This window comes from Apaloderma vittatum, unplaced genomic scaffold (assembly GCF_000703405.1).
Source record: "Apaloderma vittatum isolate BGI_N311 unplaced genomic scaffold, ASM70340v1 scaffold31829, whole genome shotgun sequence".
NCBI classification, from domain to species: Eukaryota; Metazoa; Chordata; class Aves; order Trogoniformes; family Trogonidae; genus Apaloderma; species Apaloderma vittatum.
In genome coordinates, this window is record NW_009734051.1 from 1 (window position 1) to 11,850 (window position 11,850).

General features: G+C 43.5%; 1 protein-coding gene across 2 annotated transcripts; it reads left to right on the forward strand.

Annotated features, from left to right (window-relative positions):
* The first annotated feature begins 69 nt into the window (after positions 1–69).
* On the forward strand, positions 70–9,687 carry GPS1 (G protein pathway suppressor 1). 2 transcript variants are annotated; one of them, XM_009876136.1, is made up of 14 exons: positions 70–213; positions 1,755–1,847; positions 2,398–2,579; positions 3,761–3,925; positions 4,107–4,242; positions 4,407–4,484; positions 4,876–4,936; positions 5,308–5,393; positions 5,851–5,945; positions 7,057–7,162; positions 7,697–7,777; positions 7,906–8,043; positions 8,282–8,416; positions 9,110–9,687. In XM_009876136.1, exons 2-14 carry the CDS (start codon positions 1,770–1,772, stop codon positions 9,182–9,184), a joined length of 1,416 nt encoding a protein of 471 aa, XP_009874438.1. In that variant the 5' UTR covers positions 70–213; positions 1,755–1,769; the 3' UTR covers positions 9,185–9,687. The 2 variants fall into 2 exon arrangements, with proteins under 2 accessions (XP_009874438.1, XP_009874437.1); XM_009876135.1 differs by lacking the exon at positions 70–213 and having other exon boundaries at positions 1,770–1,847; positions 2,398–2,584; positions 3,754–3,925.
* Positions 9,688–11,850: the final 2,163 nt, after the last annotated feature.

Below are 11,850 nucleotides of genomic sequence, written 5' to 3' on the forward strand. Positions count from 1 at the left end.
CACTTTCAGCAGTCGGCAGGTTCTCTGTCAGGGCGTGAGGGTGCGGGGGGTCAGGATAGGCCGAGGGGTAGTTCAGCACCCGGCTCGCCTGCTTGGTCAGTGACAGATCTGTACCGCACCCCCTCCAGCAGCAGGTCGCACCTCGTCCTCCAGAATACAGCAGGAGACTTAAGCTCCAGTGCCAGCCTGTCAGCTCGTACGAGGCCTTGTGAGGTACCTTCCAAAAAGGGTTCCCTGCTGGGCTCAGAGAATCGTGGGGAGCGAGCGTTATTTTATTTGCTTTGTGAGTAGTTCTTAAGTAAACCTTGCATCTTCCTTCCAAAACAAAGAGTTAGCTTGACAGTATCAGACTTTGCGTGTCTTAGTGGGTCTTCCAGCCCATTGTTGTGGTTTTCCTTGTCTGGAAGTTAAGAGAGAGATGCAGAGCACAGCCTAGCAGTGTAGCAGAGTGCTGATTGTTCGGTAGCACCAGCTGGAGTTACTGCTTATATCCATAGTGCTGATTTCTGAGGAGTCTATGTTAGGTTTTGACTATAGTGGGCAAACTCAGCCTAAAGAAAGCAACCCTGACACTTAGTGTTTATGATATAGGAAAGTTAGGCAGATTAAAATGGAAAAAGTAATGGCCTCAATATATGGTGACTTAAATATTTTTATATACAGTTTTCCTGAGTGTTGATATGGACAATCAGAAAACCAAATAAAACCCAAACAAAACCCCCCAAACCAACACAACCCCAAACCCCTCTATCTTTGTTTATTTAACAGACAGTTAAAAAGAGTTTTAAAATCAATTAAAACCTGGAACTAATCTGGTGTTGGTGGGGGCAAGGTGACTGGCATTTTTGTCCTTTCTAAGGTCTGCTCCTGCAGGTTACCTCAAATCAGGTGTTATAGCTATGTCTGCACATAATCAGTATTTTATAAGAGGACATTGAGCCTGGTTTTCCTGACTTTAAGTCAGTAATACCTAGGGGGAATGTTCACACACTTTTGACTAGAGAGAGAAAAAGAATCTCACAGTAGCATACCAGTTTTGTGTGGGGGTCTGCATAGTAAATTGGTTTTAAATGGGAACACACACAGGTATTGTACTGAGCTCGCTGTACGGGTCTGATTCCTCATGTGGTTCAAAGCAGTGCAAGATACAATGGGAGAATAAAATTCTGTTCCTGAAAAAGAGAATCTACCTAAACAGTTGGACTTGGATTACTGTTGTAGGATATTTCAACTGATGGTGAATTTTTCCCTCGTATTTGTTGGAAACTGGATTTGCCATTCTGCATTCTGTTCTTTACATTTTTAAATACTTTTAAAAAGTGTAACAGTTGTCTGTCATTCTCACCCCCCCCCCCCCCCCCAATGTTGCTTTTACGCATTAAAGCAGCTTTGAAAGGTTCTGGTGAGGTTTTTGGAGTTCTTGGAATTGGAAATGCGTGCCTCAGATACTTTGTAGAATTGTATTCATTGACACCTTCACTTTCTTGCTTGATAATCTCCCAAACAAAATAAAACGCTCTGTCTGTGCAAACACTGAGCCTTAGTGCTGATTCTTTTAGACAAAGCATCGTGCTGAGTGGTGGCATTGCTAGAGAAAAGTCCTAAACACATCTAAAGACTGAGGAGTGTTTTTAATTTTAAAAATTTATTTAATATGTATTTAACGTGTATTTAAGTTCTTAATAGATTGAATCACAAAATTGTTTCCTGCTCAAATGCAGTAAGTTACTTCTGACCTCATGTTGCTGTTGTAGGGTGCAGTAGAGCCCATGCAGATCGACGTAGATCCACAAGAAGATCAGCAAAATGCACCTGATATCAACTACGTGGTGGAGAACCCCACTCTGGTACGTGCCGGTTGAAGGCTAGTGGGTTACATTTCTTGGGCATAGTCTCTTCCTTTGAGGTTTTTGAGAAAACTTCCTCATTTTACTCCTTGTCAAATTGGTGTTTGGAGATGAATAGATTCTGTTCAAAGCAGGGTGGAGTAGGGCTAGCTGTGACTGCGTCTGCAGCTCCTTGTCACATGCTGCCCCAGACTGCACCTTCTGAGCTGTAGGAAGAGGGAAGAAAATTACATCTAGGGTGCTTGTCTGGTTCAGGAGACTTCAGGCTCAAATGACGGAATCTCGACAAAATTATGCTTTAAAATGGATGAGCTGATTAGCCTTAACTGAGAGCATCACAACTGAAATAAATAAAAAAGATAAGCTGTAATGTACTGAATATTTCTGAGGAAATTACTAATGTTTGAAGGAAGCAGAAATGAACTCATCTTACTTGATTTTTTTCTTTGAGTCATTCATGTTACCCTCCATGAAGGGGTCAGGACTGGAGGAAAACCTGTGCGAGTCACAGCTTGGCAGCCTGATGTACTGTTGCTGTCTTTGCCTGCAGGATTTGGAGCAGTACGCGTCCAGCTACAGTGGTCTGATGCGAATTGAGCGGCTGCAGTTTATCGCTGATCACTGCCCACAGCTGCGGGTGGAAGCTCTCAAGATGGCACTGTCATTTGTCCAGAGAACTTTCAATGTTGATGTGTACGAAGAAATCCACCGAAAGTTGTCTGAGGCGACCAGGTACTAAATGATTGTGGGAATCTCAGGAGGTTTCTCGAATTAAGCTGGATGTGCCACGATGCGGCACTCCCTGTGGAATACTAGCGTGTTCCTTACACAGATTGTCTTTGCCCATAGAATTTGATTGCTGTGAAATGGATATGTTCAGGCCTAAGGTCTGATGCTTTTTAAAAAAGATTAAACACAGAGAACATCTCATTCCGAGGTCGTGGTGTTTTAGAAGGCTTGCAGGTTGGTACTAAGGAGAGTTTAGTCCTTGCAACTGCTTCACATATCAGTGAACACAGTTATCTTTCCTTAGGTAGATTATGGAGGTGAAGCCTCTTCTAGATGCTCCTGTGCTCATAAATTAAAACCTTATCTGTTTGCCTTTGTTTCCTGCCCGCCCCAACAGCAGGTTTGCTGTTAAGGGTAGCATCTGATACCTCACTTAATCACCCACACTTCCTGGCTTTGCATTACTTTTGTTGCCATGCATATTTGCTGATACCTTGTCTGTTTTGCGCTGGTGGCCTTTACCATTTAAGTATGACAGGATATTCATTGCTTTCAGTGCTGGGTTAGGCATCTGCAAGTGTTCAGTGGCTAGCCCAGCCCTAGACCTTGACACTTTCTTATACATGAAAAGGACCACCCCAAAAAACTCCAAATGTGTTTTTCTGTTAAAAATATTGGAAAGTGAGTGCACCGCAAGTACCTCAGTTGATCTCGTCTGGATGGAAAAAGTTTGTGGTATCTGTACAGTTTAACTTTGGAGAGAACTTGTAAGCATGTGCAGCCTGTGTCCTGTATAGAGATGTTCGGTTGGATTCAGCAATTCTTTAGAATCATTAACTACTTCACAGAATGTCGTAATTCGTTGTAGCACTGTTACTAACATGCTTTCAATTGGTTTATTGAGCGGGTTGTTTCCTTAAAGTTAGAGGTGACTTGTTTGTTAATAAAATACCTGCAAAAGATCATTAGGCTAATTTTGAGAAGAATTTGTAAATGTCTGTGCTACAGTACTATTTTCACTGGAAATCTTAGCAGTCTTTTTTTACCTCACCATCCTTGTTTTCTCTTTAGTCTGTGTTGTGCATGCAGTACTGTTTGTTAGGGTAATGAGGCCAGGCACTTAGCAGACATCTGTTTTGAAAAATTTGCAGCATCGTAACCCCATTCAAACTCTTTCCTTTCAGAGAACTGCAGAATACACCTGATGCTGTCCCCGATAGTGGAACTGAACCTCCTCCTCTAGACACAGCTTGGGTTGAAGCTACACGCAAAAAAGCTCTTCTCAAACTGGAGAAACTCGACACAGATCTGAAAAATTACAAAGGGAACTCAATCAAGGAAAGTATCAGGTGAGATGCAGAAGGCTCTGCTGGAGCAAGGAAGAGCATATTGCTCCTCCAGGCACCTAACACAGGATGTCAGCTGCATTCAGTGCCTTAGGTCAGTGTGCCGAGTTACTTGTTTGGAACAAACTGACTGGGTCTCTTTCTGAGCACACTGTTAATTGGTATTTTAATTCCTGTGCTCCAGGAGAGGCCATGATGACTTAGGTGATCATTACCTTGACTGTGGCGACCTCAGCAACGCTCTCAAGTGTTACTCACGAGCCCGTGATTACTGCACCAGTGCTAAACATGTTATCAACATGTGTCTCAATGTCATCAAGGTAGGAAGGTTTGCAGGAAATGGTACTTGGAGTCTTTCTGATATCTGCTGTAGAGTCCAGCTGTACTTTACTCTGGTTACACATCTTGTGTCTGCAGTGATACTGCTTATCTAAGTAACACCCGTTATCCGTGCCTGTTCAGCACCATTTCTGGCTCTCTACAGGTCAGCGTCTACCTCCAGAATTGGTCTCATGTTCTGAGCTATGTAAGCAAGGCTGAGTCTACACCAGAAATTGCAGAAGTAAGGTCCTGCTTTTTAACTTCATGAGTTTTCCCTTTGTTTTCTGTCTCCAAAATTTGTAATACAATTTCTTCCTTTCCCACTTTATGACTGGCTCCCTATAAGACTCCCTTCATCTTACAGTCTGTTCTTCATTTATTCCAGGCTCCTCGATGCTATGCTGTTTCTTTTGAGATGCGTTGTTGCTTTTCTCCCATGAAATGCGTGTAGGAAATCTGACTCACAGTAAAACCAGAGACAGCTCTTGCCATATTTCCTAAGATAAATAAGAGGAAGCTGTTGTGCTGTTGAGATTTGCAAGATAATTATTAGGATGAAATATCCCGAGGAGAGTTATAATCAAAATAGTTTTCATACTGCTTGCTCACTACTGCTTTTTCTTATCCTTTAGCAAAGAGGAGAAAGAGACAGTCAGACACAAGGAATTCTGACCAAACTGAAATGTGCAGCAGGTGAGTGAATCCTTCAGCTTCCTGCGTTGTCTACCTGTCTTTCTGCCTGTTAGCTCTCCATAGGGCCCTTTGACAACGGTGTGTGCTTGGTGTGTTCTCTCACCAGAAATGCAAAATTTAATAAATCCGATGAGATGGAACTGCTGACTTGTTTTTACCAGTTTTTTATTCTCCCTAAGTTTCTTCAGAGAGGGTGGCAGTGTGAGTCAATGTAGTTCAAAGGATGCTAGATACTGTCTTGAGAGTCTCGTTTCTCTTCAATGGTGAAGGCACAAGCAACCGTATGGGAGCCTGTCCTGCCCCCCAGGTTTTGCAGTTTGTCCTAATTTGTATGCTATCGTTGTTTATGACTTACTTTTTCTGGTCCCTAGGCTTGGCTGAACTAGCTGCTCGGAAGTACAAACAGGCAGCAAAGTGCTTCTTGTTGGCATCGTTTGATCACTGTGATTTCCCTGAGGTGAGGACCGAGAGGGAGCTGTGTGCAGGTCTTGGAGGGGATGTAATTCTTTTAAGTATGAGGTTGTAAAGTTCAGATATCATGGTTATTCTCATAGCGCTCCTGTATGGTTTGGTGGGGCTGTGAACCATGTTGCTTTGGTTTGCTTTGTTTTTTTAAATAAGTCTCTGTTTGTGGATTCTCTAAATGATCAACTCTACATCACGTAGGAGTTACCTGTGAGATTTGCATATCTCGGTAGCTCAGTCGAAAGACTGGCTGTTGGAATTGGTTTCTGCTCTCTTAGCAGTGGACAGTCACTCCTCAGGCTCTGGGTGAATGCCCAAGAGCATGTCGAGTGGTTTCGCTGTGTTCGACAAGGACTCGTCCCTGCAGGAAGGAAGGGCCCGGTGTAGAATACTTAATTCCAGCCTTCTGCTGTTTTTGTAGTCTGTGACAGCGCTCTCTCTGTCTCCAGCTGTTATCTCCTAGCAATGTGGCTGTATATGGTGGTCTCTGTGCCCTTGCTACCTTTGACCGTCAGGAACTGCAACGAAATGTTATCTCCAGCAGGTAAGTGATGCCTTGAGAGGAGTTTGTGTACTGGACATCTTTTAGGACATAGGACTTGGGCTGAGAGTGGGTTCTGGCAGGAGTAATAGCTCTTTTACTCAGGAGAAAAAGAATCACTGAGCTTTACTTTGGCTTTAGCATTAAGTGATGTTTCACTGTCTAAAACACAGGAGTTAATCACAGCTGAAATTTTCATAGTATAATGGAAGTTTCCAATCCAGGTCAAATCCGACACCTACATAGCCCAGTTTTGTATCTCCGTCAGTGGTCCGTATCAGAGATTAAATGGGAGGGACAGAGCCCTACAGAAGGCACCTCTAAGATAATTTCCCTTCATGTTATCACTTGTTCTGGTGTATGTTAATTGTATTAGTACAAGTTAATAACTGTTCTACAACTTGCAGCATAATCTAACTGTGACATAGACAGGGTTAAGAGAATTACAGTCTTTGAAGAAAACAGATATTTGTGTGTCACAGCGTGAATTACAGTGATACTGAATTCCTGTCAGCTGAGTGCATGGAAGCCCTGGTTTTAAATTGGTGTGGAAAAAGGATTGTTACTCTGCCTTTTTTATTGGCTGACTTGTAGGATGAGGTCCCAAGTTTTGGAAATCTATGATGGAGAACTGGGAGAGTGCTGAGAAAGAATGTGTATCCCAAAGATCTCCCACACTTACAATCGGTTCTTTTCCTGAGACAGTTGTATGCTTACACTTCCTGTGGCACACCGTACTCGGAGAAGGCGGTGCTTTGACAGGGAACACAAAGCTGTCCAGCGCAGACAGAGCACACATAGATGTGACCTGTGTTTTCTAGCGGTGCATCCTGATTTTGACCTGTGCACACTCTAGTTTTTTGTGTGTTGGCAAACACACTGCTTGATTTGTCAAGTCTCTTGCTTTCTTTCACCACAGCCGTGATGCTGTGCTGCATCTCTCTGTATTCCAGGCTCCCAGCCCTGCTGAAAATGGGCTCTCTGGTCTGTTGGAGAGTAAAGTCTCGGAATCTTCAATTGATAGAGTTTGTAACATTGCAACTGGGAGTGATGGGGTTGTGGGGTCTTGAAGTGGTGGATTCCAGGGTCTGATGACTGCCGTCTTTATCTGTAGCTCCTTCAAATTGTTTTTGGAGCTGGAGCCACAGGTTCGTGACATCATCTTCAAGTTTTATGAATCTAAATATGCTTCATGCCTGAAGATGCTGGATGAGATGAAGGTTAGTTGTGGGGGGGCAGCGCAGAACAAACCCTAAGAGTTCTGTCACCTAGCCTTTTGTGAGAAGCAGCAACTGTTAAAAGTGGTTACTAAGAGTGCTCAGCTCTTCTGTGTCTTCTATCACCTGATGTGGTGAATGGGAATTGAGAGTAGTTTAGCAGTAGAGGGTGAGGAGAAATGATAAATTTTTAAAATATATTGCTAGGTCTTTTATTCTTTCTTGTTTTATGGTATTGTCCCACTGTAGTGTAATATCCAGGGGGCCGGTTAGCTCAGTCAGTTGAGCGTAGCGCTAGCAACTCTAAGGTCACGGGTTCGATTCCCGTTCAGTCCCCATGTGTTGCCTGATCTAGTCGAGAGGCGGCGTCCCTGACGGCAGGGAGGCTGGATTAAATGATCTCTAAGGTCCCTTCCTTAGGCCATTCTGTGGTTCTATGATTCTATCCTTTAAGTATATACACATACATGTTTGAGAACATAGGAGTAGTACATTTTTCCAGGTTGCTTCTCAGCTTCTGATGTGTTTTTTGCACAGGACAACCTGCTGCTGGATATGTACCTTGCACCTCACGTCAGGACACTTTATACCCAGATTCGAAATCGTGCCCTTATACAGGTAATTGTTCCCATAATCCTGAGAGGTGGTTGAACAGTGAGATAAGCCATCTCTTTGTAATTGCTTTTCCCATGGTTTTTCAGAGGGCAGAGAGTACGTTTTGCAACCGAGTATATTCTTCTTCCTAGTACTTCAGCCCCTATGTGTCGGCAGATATGCGCAAGATGGCCACCGCATTCAATACCACAGTGGCTGCTCTGGAAGATGAGCTTACTCAGCTCATCCTGGAGGGACTGATCAACGCCAGAATAGACTCACACAGTAAGGTGAGTGCATCTGAGCCACAGATGATAGACCAACCAGCTGCACTAAGGTTAGAAACTCTCCGCTCCTGGGACCCTTTGAGGTTGCATTGATCTCTTGCCACTGGTACTGTCAGTGGGGCTCCCCTGTGTGTGAACTCACACCCAGCAATACCTTTGCTTTATTCCCTTGCGCAGAAAGGGCTTTCTGCAGTGGAACCCTGTCATAGCTCCCATGTACGGTTCTCTGTATTGGTTACAGATTCTTTATGCTCGAGATGTAGATCAGCGCAGCACAACTTTTGAGAAGTCTTTACTAATGGGCAAAGAGTTTCAGCGACGTGCCAAGGCGATGATCCTGCGAGCTGCAGTCCTGCGCAATCAGATACATGTCAAGGTATGGGCATGTTAAGTGTTAAGGTGTTTAATTTTTTTAAAACTGAAACTAAAAGTTGGTGAACTGAAGATTCTGGAAGGTAGCAGATTTTTTATGCTCATGATTGGATAAATTCTTAAAATAGTAAACACTGAATATATAAGTTTCTAGCCAATACATTTTGCTTCGTGTGCAATACAGGATGTCCTTTGAAGTTTGTAGTCTTGGTTTGATTCTAACTAATTCATTTTAAATAACTTTTTCATACACGTCTTTTATCAAACCAAGATTGAGGTATTTTTTTTTTTTTATTAGAGGAAGTAAAAAATGCATTAATTGCTTGGAGCGTCCTTTCCAAGATGCAGTTCCAAAAGGATGCCCTTAGGAAGGATATATCCTCCGCCACAGGATGTGTTAAATTCTGTAGTACGTTAATCTCTGATAAGTGAATGCCAGATAGGACTCACCTTCTGAGGCCAACAGCACATCGTACATAGTAAATAAAAGTGGCTTAAAAGTTCTGTTTGACTTTTTGGAAGCAGTTCTTGTGAGCTGTAACTATGGAAGTTGTAAACACAAAGCTTTTGCAAAGCCGTTACTGTTTATGAGTTGGGAGTGTGCTCTCTTCCTGCTGTGCTTCATTTGATCTCTCAGGAAGCGCTCTGCAGAATATTTACACATCGCTAACTAGGATGTGCTTTGGTCTTGTTGCAGTCTCCTCCAAGAGAAGGTAGCCAAGGGGAGCTTACTCCAGCTAACAGCCAGTCCAGGATGAGCACCAACATGTGAAAAACTTCGTGCACTACCAAAAGAAATGGTCCCTCCAGGACTGTACCCAGTGTCTCACCCACTAACCGCTGAGCTTCACAAACTGTCCCTGTCTCCTGCCCTTCTTGCTCGGATTGAGAGGGGCAGGGCTGATGATGGATAATATGAATATTCCAGTAACTTCAATTCTCCTTGAAAAGAAATTCTTTCTAAAAACAGAATCCCTGCAAAGGGTCATCATTTCAGTTTTGGTAGAACATCTTCCTCCATTCTCCTTCTTCCACCACTCCATAAAGAGCTGTCAGGTTATTCATACAGATGCTGATTTGAGAGTTTTTCAGCTGCTATTAGTTTCCTTGTTTCAAAGCTGCGAAAGTAGTGTTGAGTGGAAAGGTGTGATCCAAGATGAATTTTGCTGGCCTGAAAGTACTGCCCTCATTCTGAGCAATGCTGAGCTTTCTGTTTATTCTGGAGAAATTTAGTGCATTGCTCTCAATTATGGAGCTAGAGTTCTGATGGGAGAGGAGAATCCCTTTGAGAAACTCTTACTGATTTTTCACCGACACCAGAAAACATGGCACTGCTTCCATGCATTCAGTCCCAGGCCTTTATTTTAGGGTGTTATGTTTACCTGGATCCAGGTTCTTTCTCTCGGGTCTCTTGTTTTCAAAGACCTATTTCCTGATGTGTTTCCCACTTGTGCATGACCTGGCTTTGGGGTCCAGTGTTACCATAGCAGTAAATCTTTACTTCATGCAAATACGGCTGCTTGTCCAGTCTTATAACTGCCATAGTGTGTGATGGTTTCCCAGCACGTGCAACAGTTGCTTCTGGTAGCATGGATAAATGCCATAAAATACCACTTGCATCCTGTGGAAGAGCTCAAAGCAGCCAGTCTAGGTGCCTGCTCTCCAGGTGCATTTATTCTGCTTTTCCTTTTATAAAGGGATTAAAGGTGGCAGCCCTGGTGTGTGCATGTTCTGTGTTCATGAAAGGAGATATGCACTGAATTTTTTGGAGTCACTGCGGCCTTGGATTCATCTACTCCATAAGGCAAGCTAAGAATTTTGATCCAGCCCCAACTGGTCTGGCAAATGACTACAGATGTTACTGTTAATGTGTTAATGCTTTTTTTTTTTTTTAATTGTTATATCTAGTGCATTAAATGGCAGGATTAAAAAGCTTCTGAGTATTTGGAGTTTTGTGTTACAGTTGGGTTTTAGCTATTTTGCTTTCAAGTCACCGATTTTTTGCTAATAGTGATGTTTTGGTGATGTTTGCTGATGATCTGTAGGCCACATTTTGCTTTCTGATCTGGTTGGAGATGCAGCTTGGATGAACTGTGAAACAAGTGCAGTTTGAGGGAATGTTCTAACAGCAAAATCCCTGGACTGCATTTGCACAGCTGCTAAGTTGCTGCAGTACTCTCTCCCTCTGCCTTTCTGTGACAGAGAAAAGGGAGTTTAAGGGAGTAAGGAGAGCTGATCAAGAACTTTGAGTCAGGCATCACCAATGGCCAGTTTAGTGAGAAAGGCAAGTTAAGTACTCAGGCTGTACATCCTTGTAGATATCCTGGGAAACTCCTTTCAGTGCCTTCTGCTAATGCTGAAGGAAAGCCATCCAGTCTTACAATACCACTTAGGTGTTCTTGCTTTTTTGCTAAAATGGGCCAGTGATTCCATTTCTAAGGAAAAAATCTTATACCCTGGTCTTGAAAAGATGGTTTTGCAACCCAGTTAAATGCATCATGTTAGCTGGCTGTCTTTGCTTACAGAGAGCTTCCACACTTTTAATTTTATTAGATCATTTCCTTTCTGGAGGCTTTCTACTGGAGGAATCTTCAGTTGTAAATGGATGTCTTCAGCATGCTGACTTGAGTCTCTGCTCTTCCAGATGCTAGTGGTTGTCCACTCCTGGGCAGGGTCTGGAAGTGCTGGGCACAGATCTCACGAGGTGGCAACAGCAGTTTCCAGCTCTTGCTGTGGCTGGGACAGAGGTGATCCCTCCAGCGGGTCCAGAGGAGGCCACGAAGATGCTCAGGGGGCTGGAGCACCTCCCCTGTGAGGACAGGCTGAGAGTTGGGGCTGTTCAGCTTTCTTTTTGTCAGGTGAACTACTTTCTCTTGTGTGCCTCTGAAGATGAACGCAATCTCCCTCAAACCCAAAGACAGAAGTACAATTTTCACCATTGCACTGCCTTTTCCTCTCCCTGCTCCCATTAAAATTAAGCAGCGTGTAGCTTCTTGAGGGCCTGTGAAACAGAAGCAAAATAGGCATTACTTTGCTGAGCTGGCAGGCTGCAATGTTTTGATTAGAGATAAGCAGGATAACTGGTGTATTGCCTAGCCTGAAAGTCATCCCTAGTCAGTGCAGGTGCAGGTGTGCCCAGCATGAAGGGTCAATGGCTCAGCTTTCTTCATGTTGGAATGTGCCTCCTAATTCACAAGCATTGTTTAAGAATTTGGTACACCGCTCGTCTGTACCTTACTAACTGCAAGGTTATCATAGAATCATAGAACAGTTCAGGTTGGAAAAGACCTTGGGATCATCGAGTCCAACCATTGACCCTACACTACAAGGTCACCCCTAAACCACATCACCCAACACCACATCTAAACAACACTTGAACACATCCAGGGATGGCGACTCAACCCCCTCCCTAGGCAGACTGTTCCAGGGTCTGACCAC